General features: G+C 35.4%; 2 protein-coding genes across 6 annotated transcripts in view; one reads left to right on the top strand and one right to left on the bottom strand.

Annotated features, from left to right (window-relative positions):
- fus (fusilli) overlaps nucleotides 1-16,714 on the top strand; it is a 63,425-nt gene extending 46,711 nt beyond the window's left edge. Inside the window, exons 7-12 of one of the 3 annotated variants that reach the window (XM_043414941.1) lie at nucleotides 583-853; nucleotides 983-1,198; nucleotides 1,325-1,546; nucleotides 1,883-2,081; nucleotides 12,189-12,400; nucleotides 12,479-16,714. In XM_043414941.1, the coding sequence (XP_043270876.1) occupies nucleotides 583-853; nucleotides 983-1,198; nucleotides 1,325-1,546; nucleotides 1,883-2,081; nucleotides 12,189-12,400; nucleotides 12,479-12,604 (1,246 nt within the window). In that variant the 3' untranslated portion in view covers nucleotides 12,605-16,714. Of the gene's footprint in view, nucleotides 1-582; nucleotides 854-982; nucleotides 1,199-1,324; nucleotides 1,547-1,882; nucleotides 7,721-12,188 lie in introns of those variants that run through there. The other 2 variants (XM_043414940.1, XM_043414939.1) reach the window with 2 other exon arrangements.
- Nucleotides 16,715-19,197: 2,483 nt separating this feature from the next.
- bark (protein bark beetle) overlaps nucleotides 19,198-24,168 on the bottom strand; it is a 39,957-nt gene continuing 34,986 nt past the window's right edge. For 2 of the 3 annotated variants that reach the window (XM_043414935.1, XM_043414938.1), the window contains exons 11-16: nucleotides 23,940-24,065; nucleotides 23,776-23,802; nucleotides 23,031-23,289; nucleotides 22,671-22,872; nucleotides 22,238-22,485; nucleotides 19,198-21,962 (exon numbers count right to left, since the gene is read on the bottom strand). In XM_043414935.1, the coding sequence (XP_043270870.1) occupies nucleotides 21,204-21,962; nucleotides 22,238-22,485; nucleotides 22,671-22,872; nucleotides 23,031-23,289; nucleotides 23,776-23,802; nucleotides 23,940-24,065 (1,621 nt within the window). In that variant the 3' untranslated portion in view covers nucleotides 19,198-21,203. The remainder of the gene's footprint in view (nucleotides 21,963-22,237; nucleotides 22,486-22,670; nucleotides 22,873-23,030; nucleotides 23,290-23,775; nucleotides 23,803-23,939; nucleotides 24,066-24,168) is intronic. The other variant, XM_043414937.1, reaches the window with a different exon arrangement.

The raw sequence follows: 24,168 nt of genomic DNA, 5'->3' as shown, positions 1-24,168 counted from the left end.
AACATTGTCATTTGGGTGGTTTTTTTTTCTATTCAATGGAATGCTCAAGAATCATTGATCAAACTCGAAATCAATTTTTTTTCAGTGTCTATTTTCGAATTAAATTGTTAAAAATCTACATGTGAATTTTTCGTTTGTTCTTATTTCCAATCGTACAGATTTGAAATGAGAAATGTTTTATTTACACCAACTTTGTAGCATTTGAGGAAATCAACGCTACAAAGCACATCGACACATAATAAATTCGACCTTAATCATTCAAACTGAACTTTTATTCAACTGAATAAATTATGTTCTTTTTCCATGTTTCTCTCAAATGCTGCAGAACTTTTATCGAGCTTTGTGCTTCCAATTGTTCCATTTTTAGTTTAAGTACAGACTAATGTTCATAGCGAAGAAAATAAATGATAGAAATAATTGACGTATATTTTTTCGTGTCAGTTAGATGATTAGATGACAATTAGCGGAGATTCTGTCAAAAAGATGCAAATTTTTAAAGAAATGTTGAAAACTGTTAATTCTGCAAAAGTTTTTGAGCTTAGAATTCATTAAAGTATTTTGTTTTTTTTTTCCATTTCGCAGGGGTGGCGTTGCCCTGTGTCTGAGTCATCAGGGTCGACGAAACGGTGAAGCATTGGTGCGTTTTGTAAGCAAAGAACACAGAGACATGGCGCTGAAAAGGCACAAGCATCACATTGGTACGCGTTACATCGAAGTTTACAAAGCATCAGGCGAGGAATTCGTCCGTGTCGCCGGTGGCGCCAGCGGAGAGGCTCACGCTTTTCTCTCACGGGGAGCACAAGTTATTGTGCGAATGAGAGGGCTGCCCTACGATTGCGTCGCCAAACAAGTTGTGAGTTGACACATCTTTACTTCATCGAAATTCCGTAACATGCAAAGACCAAACCACAATTCTGTAACATGAAAAATTCCAATGTGAATCATGAACGTCGACAATGAATTGTTCTTTTTTTCTCCCCAGATCGATTTCTTCCTCGCAGGACAAAAACCGTGCCACGTTTTTGACAACGAGGACGGTGTGCTGTTTGTTAAAAAACCCGATGGCCGAGCGACCGGTGATGCATTCGTTTTATTCGCCAAAGAGGAAGATGCGACAAAAGCACTTAGCAAACATCGAGAATCTATTGGCACCCGATACATCGAATTATTCCGTAGTACGACGGCGGAGGTGCAACAAGTAAGTCGATCCCAATTTTGCAATCCTAAATTTGGTAAGCCTTGGCACAACTAATTCGCGAATTCGGAATTTGGAAATGGAAATGATTATGAGTCATGGCAATTATGACGGTTAATTTCGTTGCAGGTTTTGAATAGGGCAATCGATCCAAAGACGTATGAAACCATCCAACCGATATTACCAATTCCACTGCTGCCTCAGCATATAATCACGTCAGGGACTCGTAAGGACTGTGTGCGATTACGAGGCCTACCCTACGAGGCTCTGGTCGAGCATATTTTGGAGTTCATGGGAGAGCACTCGAAAAACATCGTCTATCAAGGAGTTCACATGGTTTACAACGCTCAAGTACGTTCTCACTGTACCCGCAACACTTTGCTTTTGAATGGTGGTACGAATAGTTGAACGTTACATCCTGAACAACCGAACATTTATTAGCCGAGGATAATTTACTTTTTATTCTCCATCAATCTGAATTAATCGATATTATTGATATTTTAATTTTCGTAGGTTTGGTTGAGTGAAAAAAAAACACTTTGTTCGATTTAAAACAAGGAACGTGATCGTTGTCCCTCTTCTTAGATTTGTCTACAGGAAACTCTGAATCGCTGAAACGATAAAGTGTGGCTCGTCGTATCAGCCTCCTATGCTATCTAATAATTAAATAATATTTGTGCTCATTAGGGTCAACCTTCGGGTGAGGCGTTCATTCAAATGGACAGCGAAAATTCGGCGTTCGCATGTGCAACGCAGCGTCATCACCGTTATATGATATTTGGAAAGAAGCAGCGTTACATCGAGGTTTTCCAATGCAGTGGCGAAGACATGAATGTCGTATTAACGGGAGCGCAACCACCAGCCGCGAAGTCACTTCTGTCACCCGGTACGTTGACCACTCACACACCCGCGGCTCTAGCTCATCCGCCACCACCGCCGCCACAGGCGAGCCTACCAGTACAAAATCCACAGCCCCATCTGTGGGACATTCACGCACTCGTGCAAGCACAGGCGCAGGCACATGCTCAGGCACAAGCTCAGGCTCAAGCTCAGGCGATCAGAAATCAGGACTTTTTCCTCATGGCACTCGCGGCTAATCCGGCTCAAAATTCCTCCGGAGCTGTTACCCCCGGTCCTGTTACTTCGAGCAAAGCTCTCGCTCTTCCACCTCCACCCCGGCCCCAACAGCATCAATTGTCGAATTATACGATGGCCGCCCAACACCATCCATCAGCTCTGCATCAGCAAAACCCTCACGCTCCTTTCTTGTTGTTCAACATGCCGTCTGCTCGAATTCCTATTCTTCGTGCACCACCTACGCATCATCCTGGACTTCTCCCTCCTATCGTTCAACCTGCACAAATCAATCCAGCCGCTCTCATGGGTCTCAAACGATCTTGGGAAAGCGCCTTCCCCACTGAAGCTGTTGGTACTTTACCCAAACGACCAACTTGGCAGACACCTGCTGCTGCTGCTTTCCAGCCCGGACCACCTACCAATCCTGCCTTAGCTTATCCCGCTCAATTTTATCCACAAATATGAATCCCGCCCGCGCAGTCTTTACCTCCTAAGACGTGACCCTTAATTCCTAATGCCAGCTCTTCTATCGAACGACAATTACTCAATGGCGCTAATCGAGGAGTAGATCATTTTTGTATTTTTGTATATCGCGTATAAAAGTTGATTTTTTTTAGATAGCTCTGATCAGAGTTAGTGTTGCAGCTACTGATAATATCGGTTTATCGATCGCAATAGAAATACGGGCGATATATCGGAAAATGAGCACAATAATTTCAGCGTCTTCACTGAAGATTCAATTTTCGGTTGTACCTCAAAGAAACAGAAAGACTCGTTGCAGTAATTGAAAATCAACGAGTCAGCAGAGGCGGAAAAACGTTGGGACGTTAAAAAGACTCAATTGAATTATCGTGTGATCTTCAAATATTCTCTTAAAGGGTATGTTCTTCCACGAAATTGAGAACGAAAAATTGATAGTAAGGGCCCAAGAGCAGAATCTTTTGAGTCTATTGTTTTTGTTGAATATAATCGAATTTTTTCAATAAGAAATTGTTCAAAAAAAGGATTAGGCACATTTGTTGAAAGCGAAATATTATCGTTTCATTACGTAGCAGTTCCAGCCACAAATAATTGTTTTATTCTCAATGGGGGTTGGAAAAAAAAATCGATTGAGTAGTAGAAGTATTTGATGTAATGGAAAAATTCGATCAAGTCGAAAATTTCGTAATCAGTAGTTTTTCTTCAGACGGTAATTCGTTTTTTTCGGACATCTTAAAGTAAGGAACGAAGACAGTTGAATGAGTCAATTTTTTTTCTAATATACGTTCGAATTTTCTTAAAGATCATTCCCCGCCTCAAATGGACTCCGATCTAATAAGAACCTCAAGAATGGCTAAACAAACAAATGCAAGGATTTGAAGGTCCTTTTCGTAACATGTTTTCTGGTACTCAATTTCCACGACTGTAGAAAATAGAAAACAATAGTTCGATTAAAGTACAATGACCTTCTTAACTTTTCGAATAGAGCAAGACCATTTCGATAGAAAGAAAATTGCAAAAGCGGTCAAGTAGTCGTAAATAAAGTTTACTGAGTATAATTGAGTTCCCAGAGATACGAGGAACTGAAGCTTAACGTTAAATTTATTTTATATTCGCTTCGATGTACGAAGTCATAAAACAGCCTGAGAAAAGTGCCTTGGGTTATTTAGCTCCAACACAAAACTCAAATTAACGTGTGGTGATAACAAAAGAGTACTTAGAACCAACTGATATAAGCGGTACTATATAATTCAAAAAATATTCTTCATAATAATCATCAATCAAGTGAACTTGGACGATAATGCGAATTCACGAGGAGCGTCAAATTTTTTCTAATTACACGAATTTCCGTGCTTTTTCAATATATGCTGAATTGAAAAGAATGAAAAAATGATAGAAACGGAACCTCATCAGTGCCTTATGATAGGTAAAAATCGGTAAATTCAAATTCTCACGAATAAATACAGAGGAAATATCAAACGGTGTATATAGTGTTTTCATAACGTAATCGCAATTGATATATACGGATATATGATGATACATAGAAATTATATATATTTTGATAGACTTTTTCCATCGGTCAATATCTTAGCTAAGTTTAGGAGACTGGTTTCCGCGTTAAATGGAAATTTGTCGTACAATTAAAATAATGTTTTTCGTAAAAACTTTTTTCCACGCGACAAAAAAAAATATTTATGTATAATTATATAGCAACATTTTTTCTTCGTAATTGTAAACTCTGTTTCGTACAAAACGTTCTCGTAATGGGGTCGATCGAGTCTTTCCTAAATTCCCGATATCTTCCATTTTCTATACATTCCCACCGCCAGAGACTGAGCCTAAGGTCGTGAATGAGCATTTAAACGAGGTGCCTGTAATGTTTTTTCATAGTTCATATCCACTAATTCATAGTGTGCGAATTAATTATAATATTTGCTCACATTTCATATAAACTTTTATAGAATTGCAAATAGAATCATGAATTTTCGACGAGTTTCAAGCTCGTCGAGGTGAGAAGCCCCGAAATCACGTCAATTCGATCAATCATGTTGGCTAATCGATCGCGTCGGCAGATCTGACGACAAAGACTCCGCCCTTACCCCTTCATTTCTTTGATTTGAGAATTTTATTTTGCAAATATCAAATCGACACAATCGTATTTGCTTCATGAAATTCAGGAAGAAAATCTTAAAAACTTTCCATAGGAAAAGTTATTATTGTTTTTCAATCAAAGATTCTTCATATTCAACTTTTTTCTTTTTCTCCTTCTCGCAAATTTGGAAGCATTTTCCATTACAATAGTACCCTCGAATCCCAAACAACCTCAAATCTTGCCAATACTCTCTCTCTCATTCTCATTCTTATGGATGAAATATTGAGAGAATAATCTTTGAGCGATTCGAGGCCTCGTATTGAAATTCCCGCGAGCAAGGAAGAGAAAGAAAAAAAAATTGATTGACAGAAAAAAAATTGATCCATCGATTTGGTTTGCATGGAGTGGTTTGTGAAGGGACATTAGACATCATTTATTTGGATACGAAAACAATAACGAAAGGAATTCGTCCTTATACTAATATTGTTATAATTATTGTTACAACTATTACTATAATGATGCTGTTTATTATTATTATAATTATTATTATTATTATAAATACGAAAAGTCTCTCTCTTGTTATAATCGCGATTAGCTTTCTTGAGCAAATAACTGACGCGATGAAGTACGAATTCCTTGATAACGGAGATGAAACAAAGCTCCATTGTGCGACTTGTCAAACGTTTTTTTTTCTTTTTCGAATTAGCTTAAAGAAAAACAGAATAAGAATGAAAATATTAAAAAAAACTAACGTCTTCCACAACAAACTACGATGACAGTTTGTCGAGAGATACAAACAGGAGTAAATGCGTAAAAATTCAACGTTCCTTGGAACTTGTAACAAGAAGATTTATATTCTTCGAGCTCGCTTTATTTATAGCATGTAGGCATTATAGATCTAAAACGGAAAATATGAGATGGTAGATTTTTCGGATTTTGATGATTCATTTTGTGCGAAGTTATTGGTCGATCTATAAAAGTCATGAATAAACAGTAGAAAAACAGCAAAAAAAGTTCTCCGAATACGAGAAAACTTAATATAAATCTACCGCCTCACATTTACTGTAGGGGTGCATCTTGGAATTTTCCCGTAGGGGGTGTTTATCGGAGATTTTGAAATGTTTTTTTCGACAAGTTGGAAAACTCTACGTTCACAAAAACTAAGTGTTATTAATGAAATAAAATTATAAAAAACAATTCTGAACTCGAAGAAAACATTTCAAAATCAAAGTGTGGCATCGGACATTTTTTTTCCAATTCTACTTTATTATTTATATAATAATGTAAGGGGTTATTTCTTTTTTTTGGACATTGGTAAGATGCGCCCCGGAAAATATTTCGCGTGCACTACTGTGGTTTAATCAAGCATACATATACGTATATACATTTTGATTGAAATATACGCAAATGTATGTTTCCATAATTTCATGATACCGTTGGCTTTCGCTGGATCCGAATATATAATGGGCAAAATATGCGTTAAGTACGAAAAAAACAAAAAATACTTTTTCTGTATGTACTTTCGTGCTAACTCGGACGAAAAAACAACAATTACTTTCATTGCATTTATACACAAGATCGTGGAAGGCTATGGTGGATAATTTGTCTGGTGTTGTGGATGGCTAACACGTGGTGACTGACAGTGTCGTTTTGGTATTCGATTGTTTTTGTCTCCATTTAGAACTTCGCTCTCTCTTTCATTCTTCTTTTTTTTTCGAATTCGAAATACGTGTACGATGCTGGATCCTGTGACCTCGATCCCCAAGGTCCTGAAAGTACTGCTGTGACATTTTTTTTCGATTTATCTCACAAAACATTCCCGTAGTCCAGAGCTTCCCATATCCGAGGTCTGAAACAGCTCTAAGAAAATTTAGCATTGTGAAGAAATACTGAGCCACTCCAAAATCACGAGAATCTTACATATTAAATTAAAAATAGATATGAAAATTTCCTGTCATTTTTCTCCAGATATTTGAAGTTTAAATTTATTTAAATTTTGCTGAAACTTGTGAAAATCTAGTTTCAAAAAGATTCAATTCATTTTGCAATGGACGTTGTTCGTTCGTTAAGTACAATTTGTAAACATTGCGGAGTCGATTGGAGCTCAAGCACTTGAAATTGAAGTTATGGCATTCGATGTAACAATTGAATTGAATTCAATTCAAATGAGAAAATTTTTCGTCGTCATCCGTCGATAAATTTGTCCTAACAATTTTCTGCTAATTACATTTCCGACTTTCGGGTGACTTCGTATCCTTTACCATACTCTAATGCATTCCATATCAGAAGATTGTTATTTTAAGCCTTAATATTAATCACCATTGCGGTACTCAACAATCATTTCCAGAATCTAAAACAAGCGATTCACGTCACCCGTTTATTTATGTTGCTCACGTTGCACAGAACTTTTTTTTTACCACGCGATTATCCATCAAGCTATATAAATTAGCGGCTTATAACAGTCTTGTGTCCTCTGATCTGAATGAAATAACGAAAAAAAATCTTTTCTGCCTTTTGGCCCTAGCGAAAGCTAACCAGTCGCAAAGTCTCTCGTGAACAAGCACAGGGAACCGAACTTAAGTTAAAGGAACCCATCTCGAAAGATTGAATGTTCCATTACCAATCTCAAGAGATTTGTCTCTTTAATTTGCCTTTTTTGTTGTACTGACTCATTATAGCCTTATTATGGGACATAGGAAATTCTATCGTTCACACGAAAAAAAAACACTTACACGCGCACACACACATCCAAGTGACACTTACACGAAACGAAAAACTACACAGTTTTTTACCTGTATACTTTTCTGTATATCGAAGATTATATATTATTAATAATTCAATAATCATGTTAAATAAATGTACTCGTGTCTCGTGGATATCTTTGCGCTTGATGGGTTGGTGGACTCTTGTATATCCCAATTTGACCTACCATGGACGTACTTTTTATTCAAACTTTTTTTTTTCTTCACGTCTGGCTTTTTAATTAATATTCTTTCGCGTCCCACTGCATGCTTGATAAACACAATTTTTTGTATTAAGTTTTCTCTTCATCGAGTGGTGGAAGATCCGTCTTTCCAAAAAGAGACCTTCGTGTGTAAAAATTACGTCCATATTTCCTGTCACGTTTTCTAAGGTGTATACTTTACTGGGTTCGCAGGTATCTTTTGGATTCGAGGAGATTTTTTTTGTGTCGTAACACTTTTTATCCGCTCTTCATTATTTTTCTCTTCAATACTTTCTATTCGACCAATATACTGTTTTCTTTTCGAAAACCCTTTTTCTTTGGTTTTCGTTACTTTTCTAATTTCCTTGTCTCTCCGAGAAGTTTCTTGATTTTTTTATCCCCCATCGTTCATTAAAGGGTTTATCATTTTTTGATGTGAGTCGTCAGATTATTTTTATTTCCACAAATTGATAAATTTCATGATCCACGCGAGACACTTGAAAATTTTTTAAAATTTTATCCGTTTATAAAGGGGTTTATGAATTTTTCGTTCGAAATCAAAGCTTCGTCTTTCTCCATCATACAAATATTATTATTTCTAATTGTGTATATCGCTGTTATGGATTCATCTTTAATTTTTTATATTTTCATCCTGACTATCTATCTTTTGACGCTCTGCTTCTATCTAGCGCAGCTTATCGTCCGGAAGATTGTCACATATTGCTCTTCGGTGCGGACTGCGAGAATGGGGAGAAAAAGAAACGATAATCAAAAATTTATGAGATGGAAATAATTGGGTGGAATTTCGATATCAAATTTGTGAGATTTCTTTATTCGGCTTGAAGCAAAGCTCAGATTTGTTTTTCATGAGTCGTCCGAAAACACTAACGTTTATAGTAATCGATGAATTTTCCAATTTTTACTATTTATTAATTTTCATTTGATTTATTCGTTGTTTCAACAAAAAGCAATTTTCATTTTATCTTTATTTCTTATTCTCTTTCTCACTCTCTTTTCTCTGGATTCCTGTGTCTCCACAAAACCGGAAAAACGAAATCGTAAAAAAATTATATTTCTAGAGGGGCACGAAATAAGAAATATAATTGATTTTCGCTCTGTCCATGATGCTTTCTACTCCCTTTACAATTCTTCTACTTATTGCGGATTAATTTTCCATTCATATATAATAGTACATTGTGTACCAAGGAATTGAAAGTTTTTGCCTCTGAGGTGGACACGATACTTTATATAACAAAACCACGTTTTCCTCGTTTTTTCGAGAGTGTCTACGGGACCTTAAGTAGGGTACGAGAAAAAGTACTTTTGACTCCTAGGAGTTAAAACGCTTACTTTAGGTCCTGTAGACACGCTCGAAAAAGCGAGGAAAACGTTGTTGCGTTACATAAAAATATACAGGGGAGACCGGGGCAAAACGGGATACCCGAAAAATTCGGGAAATTTTTTGACTTTTTTTTCTCTACTTCTAAATTTGTCCGAAAATTAACGAAAAATATTTTTTTTCCAAAACAGTATGTTTTTTTTTAAATTTCCACTACTGTCTATGAGAATAATCACAGATTATTATAGGGAACGTGGGGCAAAGTGGATACCATGAGCAATTAAGCTAGATGTTGTCGGTTTACATATGTGCTGTCAACTACTGCTGTGTTAAAAAAATGATTTTTCACAGTAATTTTTCATATTCTGTTAAAAAAAATTATGGGGAGAAGGGGACTTCCCCTCGAAAAAAATGCTTTGCGGACGATTTTGACTGGATGTCTCGAATGTACGGTGAAATTGAATGAAATTTGAATTAAAAAAAAAGAAATAGCCTCGTGTGGCCACTTTGCCCCAGCTCGTTTATTTTGGCGGACTATCATCTGTGGTCACACCTGCACAGCTTTAACATTGAATCCATGATTCGGTGAATGAAGAATACAAACTTTTATAAAATAAAAACCCACCCAAGGTGCATTGAATGAAAATTATAGAAAAAAAAAAAAATTCACAAATTTTTGGGGGAAATTACCTCGGAATTTTTTTTTTTTAAATTGAAAAAAATTTCAGTACATTTCTTGGTTTTTGTGAGTAAAAAATAGACGGAGCTTTTCAAATTCCTGAAAAGTTCAATATTTCCTTAGGTATCCGGTTTTGCCCCGGTCTCCCCTGCGTTTCAGGGCCGATAAAGATTGCGATCATTGGTGACCGATCGTTCTTCTATTATTTTATTTTATTTTATTTTATTTTTTTTCATTTCAATCGAATTTTTAATAAAATAAAATTTTTTATCAAACACTCGTTTGGTGTACGTGTATGTGCGGGGACTTTGGAAAATGCTTAATGTGGTTGTAGCGGGACGAAAACACACAATGGAGACAAATATTCATATACGTATTTAAAGAATATGTGCAGCCGGCATTTCACAACAATTTCATTTGCAGATGACTCTTATCCAATCAATAAAAATATTCAATACAAATCGTTGAAATCTAAAAAAATTGGAGTTCTTCAAACTTTTATTAAATCAAATCAACTTGCAATGAGCAATGAGCGATGAAAAATCGATCAGAGATTCTCCTTTTTTTTGGAGTAAAATGAATTTTGAAGAATTTTTTAAAATCATGCATATTCGTGATTCGCTCTCATCGTACTTATTTCATTGAATTATGTAAAACAATTTTTGCTCGATAACGAAGAAAGATAGTTTTCAGTTTGCACGAGTACATTCATTTTGGAGTAAAATGATTCTTATTGAAAACAATGATGAAGATACAAGTTCGTGAACTGGATGAAATTTATGTTCAATGCCGCGGTCCATTAAGAACTAATATGCATATTTAAGGGTTAGGAGAAAAGAGAGAGGTTGAGAGAGACTCGTTATAGCTGTGTGCGTGTGCGTGGGGGATGGAATTATCTTACTTGGTGATTTGGCAGAGGGGCAGGAATCTCGCAACTGGTGGGTGCAGCCTACATACAGAACAACGTATATATGTATTTTTTCTGGAAAATAAAAGAAGGGATATATATGTACGCAAATTATTACAATGGTGCAGTCTCGATCATGGTATGGTAGCTGGGAACTCTACGTACAAATACTAACTTCTGTGCTTCCAGGTAGGCCAAGTCCATTCATTATTCCTGAATCGTGAATGTACGATTTTTGTCGAAATATAACAATTTTTTGTATTATTCAATTTTTCAATGATTTTTTTCATTTCGTTGAAATCATTCGTGAGCTAAATTCCGAAAGAAAAAGTAAATATTTCGACGTCAATGTCGCTAATTCTCGGCCAAAATCAGAACTTGTTACAAGGAAAAATAAAATTGCGAGGATTTTAAAAAAGAACTGCGAACGATCTGCTTTTACAATGTTCAGTCAAACTGGCTTAGCGAGTAGTCATTTTTTCACTTCGTACTGTAAATAGAGATCATGGATCCATCGGTCAATTGGTTGTTGGTGAATTTTTTTCTTTTTTTTCTCTCATCGTATATGCAATGTTATACGATTTTCCATACATCCGGTTCTTTACACATTTATTTATGTTTGGAGCGATTCCGACGTGATTCGCGCATTTAAAAAACTGAAATAATCCCGTTTTACGTTCCGTTTTCTTTCATCATCTCAAGTCATTGATGATTTTTTTTACCTTCTTTTCAATGCTCTTACGAATTCCTGTTGAACATAAAGTATGTTGTGCCGAGTAACTGCAGTGCTCTTATTATTCAAATAGCGCATTTCAATTGCACTTTTGTCGTTCCCAATTGGTTGTTTGCCTCAAAAGTGAACCAGAACACTGCTCGTATTCATTTAATATCCGTTAAAAAGCTTTTTTCCCCGGTGATGAATGTCTTTTTTGAAATTTCTCATTGCAATGAAAAAAAGTCTCGTAAAATTTCAAATCCAAAATGAAACCCGCAACGACAAATTTTTGAACGATGTCCTCGTGGATTATTTCATTGTAACTAAACGAATATAATTTTAAAATTGTAGCATCGAACGAGTAAACTAATATCAATTGTCACTCGTACCAAAGCTGCCCCCGGATTGGTTGGTTCGTACCGCCATTTTAATGGGAACTTTTTTCCCTGTCTATTGTACCGAATTACTAGAGATAGAAAAATGTTCATCAACAAGTTTTTCGTCAAAAATTAAATGCTTAATCAGTCCTGTACTTTAGTTCTCTTGCTCACACTCTTTCGACAGCGTGAACAATTCTTCCAACGAAATAATTCGTAATAATGTTTTTGGCTCACTGGGACTCAAGTTTCGAGCGTCCCACCCGGGGCAGCTGTTTTTTATGACGTGTTTATCCTTATAAAGTAACATATGCGAAGATACCAAAATAAATACTCGTGTTAATTGTTTTTTCTGTTTGTTTTTATTTTCTATATAAATACAGGAGGTACGATGATGCCACCACCAGCAGCATTCCGGCCTGGAGGTATATTCATACCCCAAAATGCACTTCTAGCACGTGCGATACCGCAGTATGCTCCGACGTATTCGCCAGCATTTTATTGGCCGTATCCATCGCCACCGGTGAGCCCAACGAATTATTATACATCGCCGAGCGTGGGTGGGTTGTCGCCAATCGCCCAGCCAGCGACTCTGGTAGGTCTTTCGAAGCTCGAGCCACCAAACGGTAATCCAACAAAGTACGATTTCATACATGAAAACGCCATAAATCAGGGAACTTCAACCTACGTGACGCTTCAACTGGCTGCTCCTGAGTGCTTACACATGGCGCAGTTGGATCCTCGACAAGACATTGAAAAAAGTCTACAAATGCTTCCGCTCCAAGCAGCCAACAATTAGAAAACTTTTTTATCTTCGCGACTCGCTTTGAGGCAGAAGAAAGAAGAAAAGGATCCGCTTTCCTCGTACGAAATCATTGGGAATGTTCACTACCGGTCGCGGCGCTGGCGTCGCAGATGGTTTTATCGCAGCTTTACCTGATTTCTCATATTTCCATATGAGCGTCGAAATTAAACCATTTAGCTTTTTTCGACCGAACCATTTGTTTTGGAGTTTTCGATTTAAAAATTACGCATTTTTAATGACGAAAAATTTGACAATTTTGCGATATTCCCTTGCAGAAAAAAAAAAACAAATCTTTGAGCATGAACGCGTGTCGATGGTTATTGAAACTTTCATGGCGTTTCATGGCAATCTCATCACCGTGTTAACAGTCTTTTGTTCACTACACCAAAGCGATCGAATGGTTTAATCAACAACTCGTGACGCAGAGTCGCATGCAAAATGAAACTTCCCAATAGTTATTCGTTTATTTTCATCTCAGGGTGCTCGATGTTCCCTGCTACGGCAAAAGCCTTATACCTCGCCCGACACAAAACTCACGTGATAATTTTTCCTTGCACACTCTTGAATGCCTCTCTCTCGCGTATTTTTGCACAATTTTCTCCTCGTTCGGAATGCAATGGTACTCGATGGGGGGAGGGAGGGGGCAGCACTTTCAACGAACGAGGAAAAAGCGAAAGAAAATTAATTCTTTTTTTTTTTCAAGTGAGCACATTAACTCACGTATATAACAAAAGTGACACGCTCTTTCTAGTCTAGAGACGAAGCCAAACGGTCGCAATGATAAATATTCATCTTATTCTCAGCCTTTATCTCCGATTCGTGTCATCAGCTGCGAATTACCCCCACGAAATTTCATTTTAAAATCATTTCGCGAAGGCAAAACAATAATTGACATTTTATTATTCTCTTCAATTGTTTATACTTATAATCGATGGAAATCGAACGTTTAACGAAACAAACATATTTATTTATCTTTTATCGAGCGCAGAATTTATTCATCGTTATTCACCACTAAAGAATATATTAACAGTTTGAATAAATCTTCTGAGAAAATAAACTCGCCAATTCTATCACTCAGTAGATGAGAAATAACTTGCGTCTAAAATTAGTCGAAACAATCTCAAAAGAGAGAGAAATTATTGCATCTCCCGTATGACGATCAAATCTTATGTAGTCCATGATTAAACCCTTCCGCGAGAAGTTGGCTGTCCCATATTAATCGCACTAGTAAATTCAATAATTCTCGTCGTGCCGCTATCACGACTTTTGATGCTTCAACGTATGTCGATATGTAATAATATCGTGAGATGGAAATATTAAGTGTGAAATATCGTTCTCATGCTCCCTCTAAAAAATGTAACGAGAATTTGGGAACAACTTGGGATCACACTTTCATTTCCATTTTAGACATATTCATTGTGAATGAGTATATAAAAATGAACAACAAAAATTACAAGAGTCTTCCGCAGTTGTATGTTTTCATTTTAACACGATGAGCGTTTATTTATAATAATGTAACTTCAGTTATAGATTTAATCGCGTTATAGCCAATGACAATAATAATTAAGGTGCAATATTTTACGTGCAAATATCCTATGAAACATCCACGAACAATTGCCACATATTATAAGAAGTAATAATGTGAGCGATATGGCGCCCGATTGATGGCAGAAAAATATCGAAAATCTATGAGTAGAAAAGCAAAATATTCAAACTCAGCGATAATTCTTCAATATCCAAACAAGTTTTAAGTCACTCGAATAATTTTAGATCCACTTTTTACAACTGTTACAGTGAATTTAGAAAAAATAATATCGTCTCTTTTCTTGATATAATTTAAAAAAAAAAAACGTGATGGACGCCTTGATCTACGGAATCACATCGACATTTTATTGTTGCGCGCCATTCGAATTCAAAATTTGGCATTACTTTGTCACAACTCTCATTCCAGATGTGTTTTTCGCTTCATTTTCTTAATACGTGTAAATAGAATCTATTGCCATTCCTTTACTGTCTCTCTCTCTCTCTCTCTCTCTCTCTCTCTCTCTCTCTCACTCTCTTAAACCTTTTAAAGTGCAATTTTTTTCTCCTTTGAATAACAAAAATTATCGCCAGTGGCGCTGGCGTTCGCAAATTGCGTGTTATGTGGCCGCTTGAAATGCACGTGTTTTATGCAAGATGAAGAAGCGAGAAGGATTTCATAGATAAATAATATATTATTAGCGTTAAGTTATCTCAAAATATTTATAATGATTGTTATATTATTCAAGGATAAACATGTATTTCTACTTGCTTACAAGTAGAGTGTTCTGTTATTGATGAAGAGTAGAACGTTACTTTATCCAAGGCTTTTGAATCTTGTAGCCCTATACTTGCCATGTAACCGTAAATTTTGAGCGGTCATAAAAAAATTGTGACGTATGTGTCAAAGCGTCTGACGTCCTTTTCGATTCTAGCACTACTTGCGGTAAAATTTGTATTTCAATATATTTTCTGCTCATTGTGACGAGACGGAATAAAGTTTCATGGAAGAATTATAGAATGTGCATAATAATAATAATAATAATGACACGCGTCAAGCGACGTGCTCGTTTAAGAATTCGTGATGTAGCAATAGGTTACATATATCCTTAGTGTATAAATTAACTTTTTTCAAGTTTATCTTCATTCTTTTCTCTCATACATATATATATATATATATTGATTTATAAAAGAAAATATACGATTGGTATTTAGCTATAATTTCGTTATCGTACATACTTGAGAGATTGTCTCCATTTTTGGTGCAATGAACCTCAAATTCAAATTGTGCAATATATAACATACATAAATCTTTATGTGTGACAATAACGGCCGGTGCATATTGTTGTTTTTTCCCGAATTGATGGTATCGTTGCAAAGATTGTTAGATGAACTCCAAATTCAAATGTTACATGTGACAGTGGCCTTCAGAAACAAAGTTATATATATTCAAATAAATATATATATATATTTACGCGATTCACTCTATTTATCCTAAGATAGATACGAGAAGAAAAAAATATACAATATTAATATATTTCTTAGTAAATACGTCGTAGTCGTATGACCAATTCTTCCCCTGCGTGTAGTGGGGGAATAGAAATAGTTCTCAATTCCATTCGGTGGTGGAAGAATTGTCATGCGATTATCTCCCAATATAGTCTTTAATATATTCAAAATATACTATATCGTACGATTATTTAAATATTATGTTATTGAAAAAATATCGCAATGACATTTGTCGTAAAAGAAAAGTGTTATTCGAGTGTTCTATACCCAATCAAATTCGTCCAATTGTTGTAAAATTTATATTATCGACCTGACAATGAGAAACGAAAAATTGGCTTTTTTCCCCATCAAATGTTTTCCTGGCTTTAGGGACAAAGGAATCAGAAGTAGTGAAGCTTGCGTCACTCATGCCACGACTATCAGGAGTAGCAAACTGCTCCGGAACCCTGAGCCTCAACTATCTATTTTATTATTTTATATTTACATAAGTCACTATTTCCGTTAGGTGAACAATGCAAGTATTTTGCTATGGAAGAAATGGAAAGTATGATCGAAAAAAATAGAAACGAAAAATGAGAACGAAACGAACGAGTGGAAAGAGCGAACAAATGAATAAATGATTAGAGTTACAAAGAGAGTGGAATCGAGCGAAAATGACATGAAATGTTTGTCTCCGGCAGAGCGGAAAACATATTTTTTATGTACAGTGGAAGCATCTCAAGATTTTATTGAATTTTTACTTTTGCCACTAGCATATCGTTGAATTTTTACAATTACACTTTGCCTTGTTTAGACAAAATCGAAAACAGAAGATAAATTTTGAAAAAAATTCTATTTACGTTTCTAGATTTTGATGCGTTTCATTCCGAGCCGAGAGTTTGTGAAATTACATGCAGAATGCCGGTCGATCTTGAGAGGAATCTCTCCACCCGACCCATAGATAATCACTTTTCTGCTCTTGCTGTTTTACTACGAATAAAAAAACATCATTGATGTTTACGTTGCACCGATTCAATCATTATATTAAATATTGTTAAAAAAAAAATTGAAAAAAAAATGAAAACAAATGCCGAACGACTCGAGTTGATTGCGAATATACCTTTGCATGCGTTTCCCAGAAGCTCCCAATCTTCTATTTCTTACAATGATAACTCAATTAGAGAAAACGAGGAACATCATAAATCACTTTCAATCTAATTCAATTTCGAATTTTGCAACTGCGAAATTTCGCATGAATTGAATCAAATAAATCATAAACTGGGTACAGAGGAATTTAAAATTATAGCTCTTGTACATCAAATTTAGAACATGAACATGAAATCTAGTTACAGATGTACAATTTTTGATAATACACAGCATCAAGTATAAAAACGGAATCGGAAAATTCTTACAAAGTTGATCAGCCCTTCTGCCTGGAAAAACGATCTACTTCGTTTTTTCAATGCATACGCATTAGGGCGATTCAAAAAAATTTTTTTTTTTGTTTTCCATTGCAAACAGGCTTAAAAGTTTCTTTTTGGTGTAAAAAGACTCCAGTTAAAATTTGAGCCCTTAATATTAATATTTAGATAGTCCTCATCGCACTTTTCTATTTTCCATAAGAATAACATTGGAAATTTCTTTTTTGCACATTCTGATACTTACTGCAAGCCCATCATGCGTCATATAAAAAATGTCTTCACTTATTCTTGTAGAAAATCGCACGCTCTACAAAAAAGGTCTCTTACTATTTTTCACCACACATGCACCGAAAATTCAACCTGGTGCAGGTGTAGTGAAAAATGCTTATCTGACAATTCTGCCCGCGGTTTGAAGTAGTCTACTTTCCCTCCCTAGGTGTGTAATATACTATTTCGTTAAACTTAATAGTTTCAAATTTATTAGAGGTCAAAGTTCAATCTATCACAAATTTGACCATTTTCAGTACATTATAGCGGATTTAATGGTTTTATTGGAAAAGATTGGCGAAAAATTTGTGTTAATCTTAAATTTAGTCTGTTAGAGAATATTTGTTCATATTTTTTTGTAATAACATGGCCAGCGAAACTCTGAAAAAAAAAATTAAAAATAACTTTCAGTATCTGATGAAAATCATATTTCAAAAAAACAATACACACTGAGGAACACCAATATCTATTTTTACAAGAATCAACAAACTAAACTACTTCATCGACAACTCCACCGAGTTGAAAAATAGTTATATTACCGATATAGGGTCTAAAAGTTTTTTTTTATCGGTACATTGATATGTATGAGACAACTCGCTTGCTCAACTATAATTTTGAAAATTGATTTTAACCATAAAAGTTTTTAAAACATGTACGGAGACTATAATAAAACAAGAATAATTAAATACAGTACTTTACTTAACAAGATTTTTTTTACATAAAAAATTTTATAAATTTCTACTAATAAATTTTTTTAAACTATTCGATTTTTTTTGGATTACTGTAAAAAATTCTTCATGAACGTTTTCTAAGAGACCGAGTTCAAGGACCATAAAGTTTTTGCTGTAATATACTGAAAACGGTTAAATTTGCGATAAATTGAATTTTGAACTCTAATAACTTTTAAACTATTAGGTTTAACGAAAAATCATAAGAGACCTTTTTTGTAGAGCGTGCGATTTTCTACAAGAACAAGTGGAGACATTTTTTATATGACATACGATGGGCTTGCAGTAAAGATCAGAATATGCAAAACAGAAATTTTCAATGTTATTCTTATGGGAAATAGAAAAGTGCGATGAGGACTATCTAAATATTAATATTAAGGGCTCAAATTTTAACTGGAGTCTTTTTACACCAACAAGGAACTTTTAAGCCTGTTTGCAATCGATTATCACCTGATTGCAATCAAAAATTTTTTTTGAATCGTCCTAATACGCCCAATCGGACGCATATAATGCGTCCGATGATGACTCAGCAACCGCACACGATAAAATATTCTTATCGTAATTATGGACGTATAGAAAAATCGTGATCATAAGATAAAAGTAAGAGAGATTATTTTAAAATATAATCGTAGAGTTCATCTCGAAAGCAATCTTTTAGCAGTGGTAGCCTCACTTGCATATTTTTCAATGAAATGAATGACAATTATGCAAAGAATTAGTATTTTATCCAATTGGACGATTACACTTCAATACGTTTATACTTTGATTTTAGATAAGAAAAATCACACGTTCTTCATTAAACAAAAAACTCTCGTTTGTCTCTAAACATCGAGCGCTTTCTCCTACAGTATTTCTACTTTTCAGCTGGGAGCTACCGATCGTCAGAGAGTGCTTTAATTTTCGATGAAATACACGGCGGTCTAAACTAAACAGAAAACTATCAACAAGTTTATCATTTTCAAGAGTAATATTAATTTGAACAAGAATAAAATATTGTAACTTGCCTGAACTCAAACGGTAATAACATATGAATATTCATCCTTTTGGAGACAACACCGCTTAGAATTCATTTACAAGCTGCTGATCTCACGTACGTTATTCTAAATGGTTTTACACATTTTTTTCTAACTACGTGAACAGGTAAATTGAAAAACGCCAAAAATAAAAACAACACAGGTACATATTTTTATTATATATTTATGTATTTCGCTTTCAACTTAACAATATGTTACAATATATTGCACCTACTGCACGTTTTTCTCCAAAATATTAACAAATCGAGGATGTTTTTTTCGTAAATTCCCCAATTAATAGTTTGCAATATTTAGTGAAACGAGATTTTGAAAAAATTTGTTTCATTGATGTTTTGATAGCAAACCATGATGGATAAAGAAAGTTAATAAAACGCGCAATTTATTGTTCTGAACATTGGATTTTTTTTTCAATACTTTTCCTTTTTAAAAGTTTCTTTTGTTCAGGTTTCTTTGTAGACCGCTTTTACTCTGGAAAGATATAAAATATCTATTGATATGTTATCATTTTGTCAAAATTATTTGCACAAAAAATTGGAGAAAAAAAACTTTGAAGGAAAATAACAAAATTATTTATTAGAATCATGTAACAAAAACTCAAACCGCTAACACCAATTTGTGTATACAATTTTGAAAGTTATTCTTGCTACCAGTATGAAAAATCAACATTCATGACTTGTTGAAAACGGTCGAATTTTTACAGATCTTCGAAATTGTAGGGGATGAAATAATGGAACTAATGAAACTGATGAGAAATTCCGTTCAGAATGCACATCTTTGAAAAAGATGAATATGAATGAAGAAAAAACTGTAGAGTGCGATAGTTCAATTGTAGAAAAAAATTTGATCTTATAAACTTTTAATATTCACACGTAATTTTATATGGACGGACGATGGGTTTTGTGATGTGTACGAATATATTGGTTAGTACAAAATCGTCAACTTTAGACGAATAGAGTATAAAAGTCTTCATATATATATATATATATAATATACATATATTTCAAATTATATATAAAATATGTATATAATGGAAGTAACGTGTCAGAGGACAATGTGAGTTTGAAATGCTGGCCATTCATAATGTAACTCGTAGAAGGAATAAGGTCTGCATAAATTATATTAAGCTTCCAGACATTATTTCTCAAAAACATACATACTCTCTACAAAGTAATGCATAAAAATATTTTAAACTCGCAGAAAACGTTTGAACGCGAGTTTTATCACAAGTTAAACAATTTTCGAAGCGAATCAATGAAAATTGTTCTACTCCCTTCCTCTCTCTCTCTCTCTTTCTCTCTCTTTTTCTTGGTCTCCATTCGTGTTTTGGCAGTGACACATTTCCGAATAATAAACTTAAATATATTCAATAACAAAATAGCTTAAATTGACCTTAAAGTTATCGCTAATTAGTACGATTTCCCATTGCTATACTTAATCTAATATCGAATATAAAAAACGATCATAAATCTTATATAATACAATATACGCTCCACGCAACATGCTTCGAGAAAAAATTATCCGCTACTTAAGCCTAAATCGGTAAAAAAGAAAAAGATAGAAAAATTGGATGAACCGAGTTTGGGAGAAGTGTGTGTCCCTTTAAGTATAAAAAAAGATTTTCATTATTGATCAATCTCATTCAACATACGAGTGTTTCGTCTTATTAATTTATCATAATGTTATAGTTTATATACAAGGCTATTTATGCACTCGAGCAATTGTACGAACCGTTTTTCAATCGTTACACGCTGATAGATTCGTTTAGGAATATTGATGTAGCGCTTAAAACGCCTTAAACATTTTTATCTCTTTTTGATAACGGATATGCTTGAAGTCTGATCGAACGTCTCACCGTTCCTGTGCTGAGTTTAAAACGGCTGACGTTTTAAGACTCGAGCAGAAAGGAACGCGGTTCGTGATTTCGCCATTGTTTCAGCGATGGAACGCTATTGTTTTGGTCCTAGAAGGTTCGTCAAACATTAATATTATTACACTACCTCGATACGAATCGTATAATCGCCAATCGATGTGAAGATATCTGTGGAATCTCCCTGCCTTTCAATCGAATTTATCCTACAAGAGATTTCGTTCACTCAGTCCGTGATTTTGTACTTGTTTCTTCTCTCATATTTTCTCACATGGCAGTTTCTAATGGTTGACTTTTGCTCCTAGAGTCTGCTGACAGTTGTGTCAGTTCCGTGGGTTCGTTAGGCATAAAGACGTCGAAATTTGTTTCGAGAAGTGCTTCGCTCTTTGAACGCAGAGGTTTCTCCTCCCCTGTGTCAAGATTCGTTTCCAACAACGTACCACTTCGTGGACGCTCGTCGTAATAATAAGGTTGCGGCAAAGGTGGACTGAAATATTCCGGGACAGGTTCTGAGCCCGGTGTCGTCGGGGGAGGTTCGTAATTCCCATAATCCATCGTTGAATACGCCGGTGTCGAGTCGATATCACGCTTGAGCTCGGTTATCGAATCCGTCATTGCTAAACTCGTGTTCAATGGCAGTGTTGAAGCGTTGTTATTCATGTATTCCGATTCGTTTATACGCTCCGATCGTACCTCATCCGGCGCTACTTCACTGTTCGCTACCGATGGCCAATTGCTCGTATTCCTCGACGTAAATGTCGAATGATTACGAAAACCCTCGTTTCTATACGCCAAATCGAATACTGGATTATCGGCATTCGTCACCGGATATTTTTCAACTGCTGCTTTGAAATCACTCGTACTCGGTGAATAACGCGGATTGTGCGCTTCGTACACGTCGTAACTCTGGTTGTCCTCCATCGAAGAATTCAACTGCGATTTGTCCATCGAATCTATGCTCCCCCCGCTCATCATCTTCTTATAATCCAGCGATCTTGAGTTCAACGTGTCCGTCGATTGTTTTGTCTGGAATATCGAAAATTCGTTACTTTTCAATTTATAAAACATTCTGTTGTCCACCTTTATATTTGATTTTTTTTTTTATACGATGCTTTTAATCAGAGCAATGTGAAATTCTAACCCTGAAGTAAACTATACTCAAATGCAATTCAATGAAAAATCTTGAAAAGAATTTCACTATCGAGCGATTGTTTCGAACGTTTTTGAAACCATTCTCGTCTAAATATTGAATTGTGAAAATATAGTTTTTCGAAACGTTGGTGACAGATTCATTTGCTCACCGCTATTGGTTTCCTTCGGTAATTCAACTCCGTGAATCCAGACGTCGAACCCACCGACCTCAACGAATGTAAGGACTGTCGAATCGAATTTCGCCTTTCAAGTCTTTCCAATTTTCGTCTTTTAGACTTAGAGATCCAAAAACCTATTGCAGCAGCCAAAAGAGCGAGAGCTGCTCCAATTGCGCCTAGGACACCAACCGCTACCATATCCTTTCTCCATGAAAGCGGATCTATGTAGACTCTAGGATCTGAAAATTGAAAAAATATTCCACTGAATGTACTGGATCCCGTTATTTGTTTTCTATATCGTCGTTATATCAATTTCCTCTCCACAAATCTTGATTAAATTTGTAAATAAACAAATTGTGCATACGTTTTTTGATTTTCTCATCGCGGGTTTCACCCAACAGTAATGAGTTTTTTTGTTTCTTACCAATTTCGCAAATGAAGGGGCTCGGCTGACCACAATGGTCAATCTCAATAGTCTGATACGTAAATGCCGTGCACTGATCGATGTGTTCCAATTTTTGTACCCATACTCGCTCCGAATAGTCAAATCGATCTTGTTGTTTTCTCAAGAATTTCCACAATTCTATGTACTCTCCCATAATGAAAGGCATTGAAGCGTTGGCCGACTGTCAAATAAAGTTGAAAGCATTGATTATCATGAAATAATAAAGTGACCCAAGTATGATGAATAATAAACGAACGAATTCAGATTGGAGCGATACTCGAAATGAAAATTTCAAGACAAAGTTGCTCGGCATCATTGAAAAAAGATTTGTAAACTTACTCGACAAAATTCTCGTGCCGAAAAGAAATCCATTGGAGCTCCGATATAAATGTAACACGTATCACCAACAAGATCCCATGCCGGTGGGCATTTTCCGTTCAAGACAGATTTGTTGTTCATGTGGAATGGTTGATAATCGACTTGCAGTAATTCCGATGAATCGCCACGATCGCGGATTCTTCCGGCAACAGCCAGCGTCTCGTTGTAGCCCCACCAATTGTGGGTGGCATCGACGTGAGATCTCCACATCTCTAATTGGCTATTAAATACATATTTTAATAAATATCGGATCAATCGGATGAATGAAAATAAAACAAAAATAATCCAATAAAGTGATAACGTTACACGTGCAATCTACGTGGTATAGAAAATTGTTACAAAGTTCATTTCATGGATGCAGTTTGATTCAGTGAAAAGCACTTCTGAGAAATTTTCGTATGAATTTTGATCATGGTTTCTCAGAAATGAAGATTTTTCCACGATTTATCCTTGATCCCTTCGCAAATGGACACACATGAGGCGAATTACCGACATATTATGGTAAGAAATACATTTAGAACATTGAAATGCTTTTGAGAATAAAAAGGAACGTTGGTTGATACAAATATTATTAACTTTGTTGTTTTTTTCCTCGGTGAATTAATAGTTACAGCTGCCTTAATCCGGTGATGTTAGAATTTAGAAGCCATAAATCATCAACAAACATTGGAGCAATTACAAAATTATGAATCACTCAGTTACTTACTTCTTGTACCATTCCATGCTGACCACCCTGGGATATTTTCATTAAATCATGCACATGCGATTTTATCGACGTATGAAATTAAAATACAACAGGAGAAATTAATAGTTATTGATCAAAACTACTCGAAATATACGAATTGCTTCCAAGTGTATTGAGCTACTCACAAAGATCGATTCATCGTAAGAATTTCGTAATCGTTGTCGGGGTTGAAGAAGACGTTGTCGACGTACTGTTGACCCGGTGTACCAGCAACAATCGTACTGCGGCCGTTACGATCTATTGCATAATTTCTGTAAACGTAAATAACGAATGATTTGAGTATATGTAAATTTAGCGAGTTCCATATGTTATGTGTGATTCCATAATGCGGGAATTTGCAATAAGTATCCGAAC

The sequence above is a fragment of the Venturia canescens genome, chromosome 3 (genome assembly GCF_019457755.1).
Source record: "Venturia canescens isolate UGA chromosome 3, ASM1945775v1, whole genome shotgun sequence".
Taxonomy (NCBI): domain Eukaryota; kingdom Metazoa; phylum Arthropoda; class Insecta; order Hymenoptera; family Ichneumonidae; genus Venturia; species Venturia canescens.
Note: the sequence above shows the minus strand (reverse complement) of the source record. Positions and strands in the feature narration are given on the sequence as shown.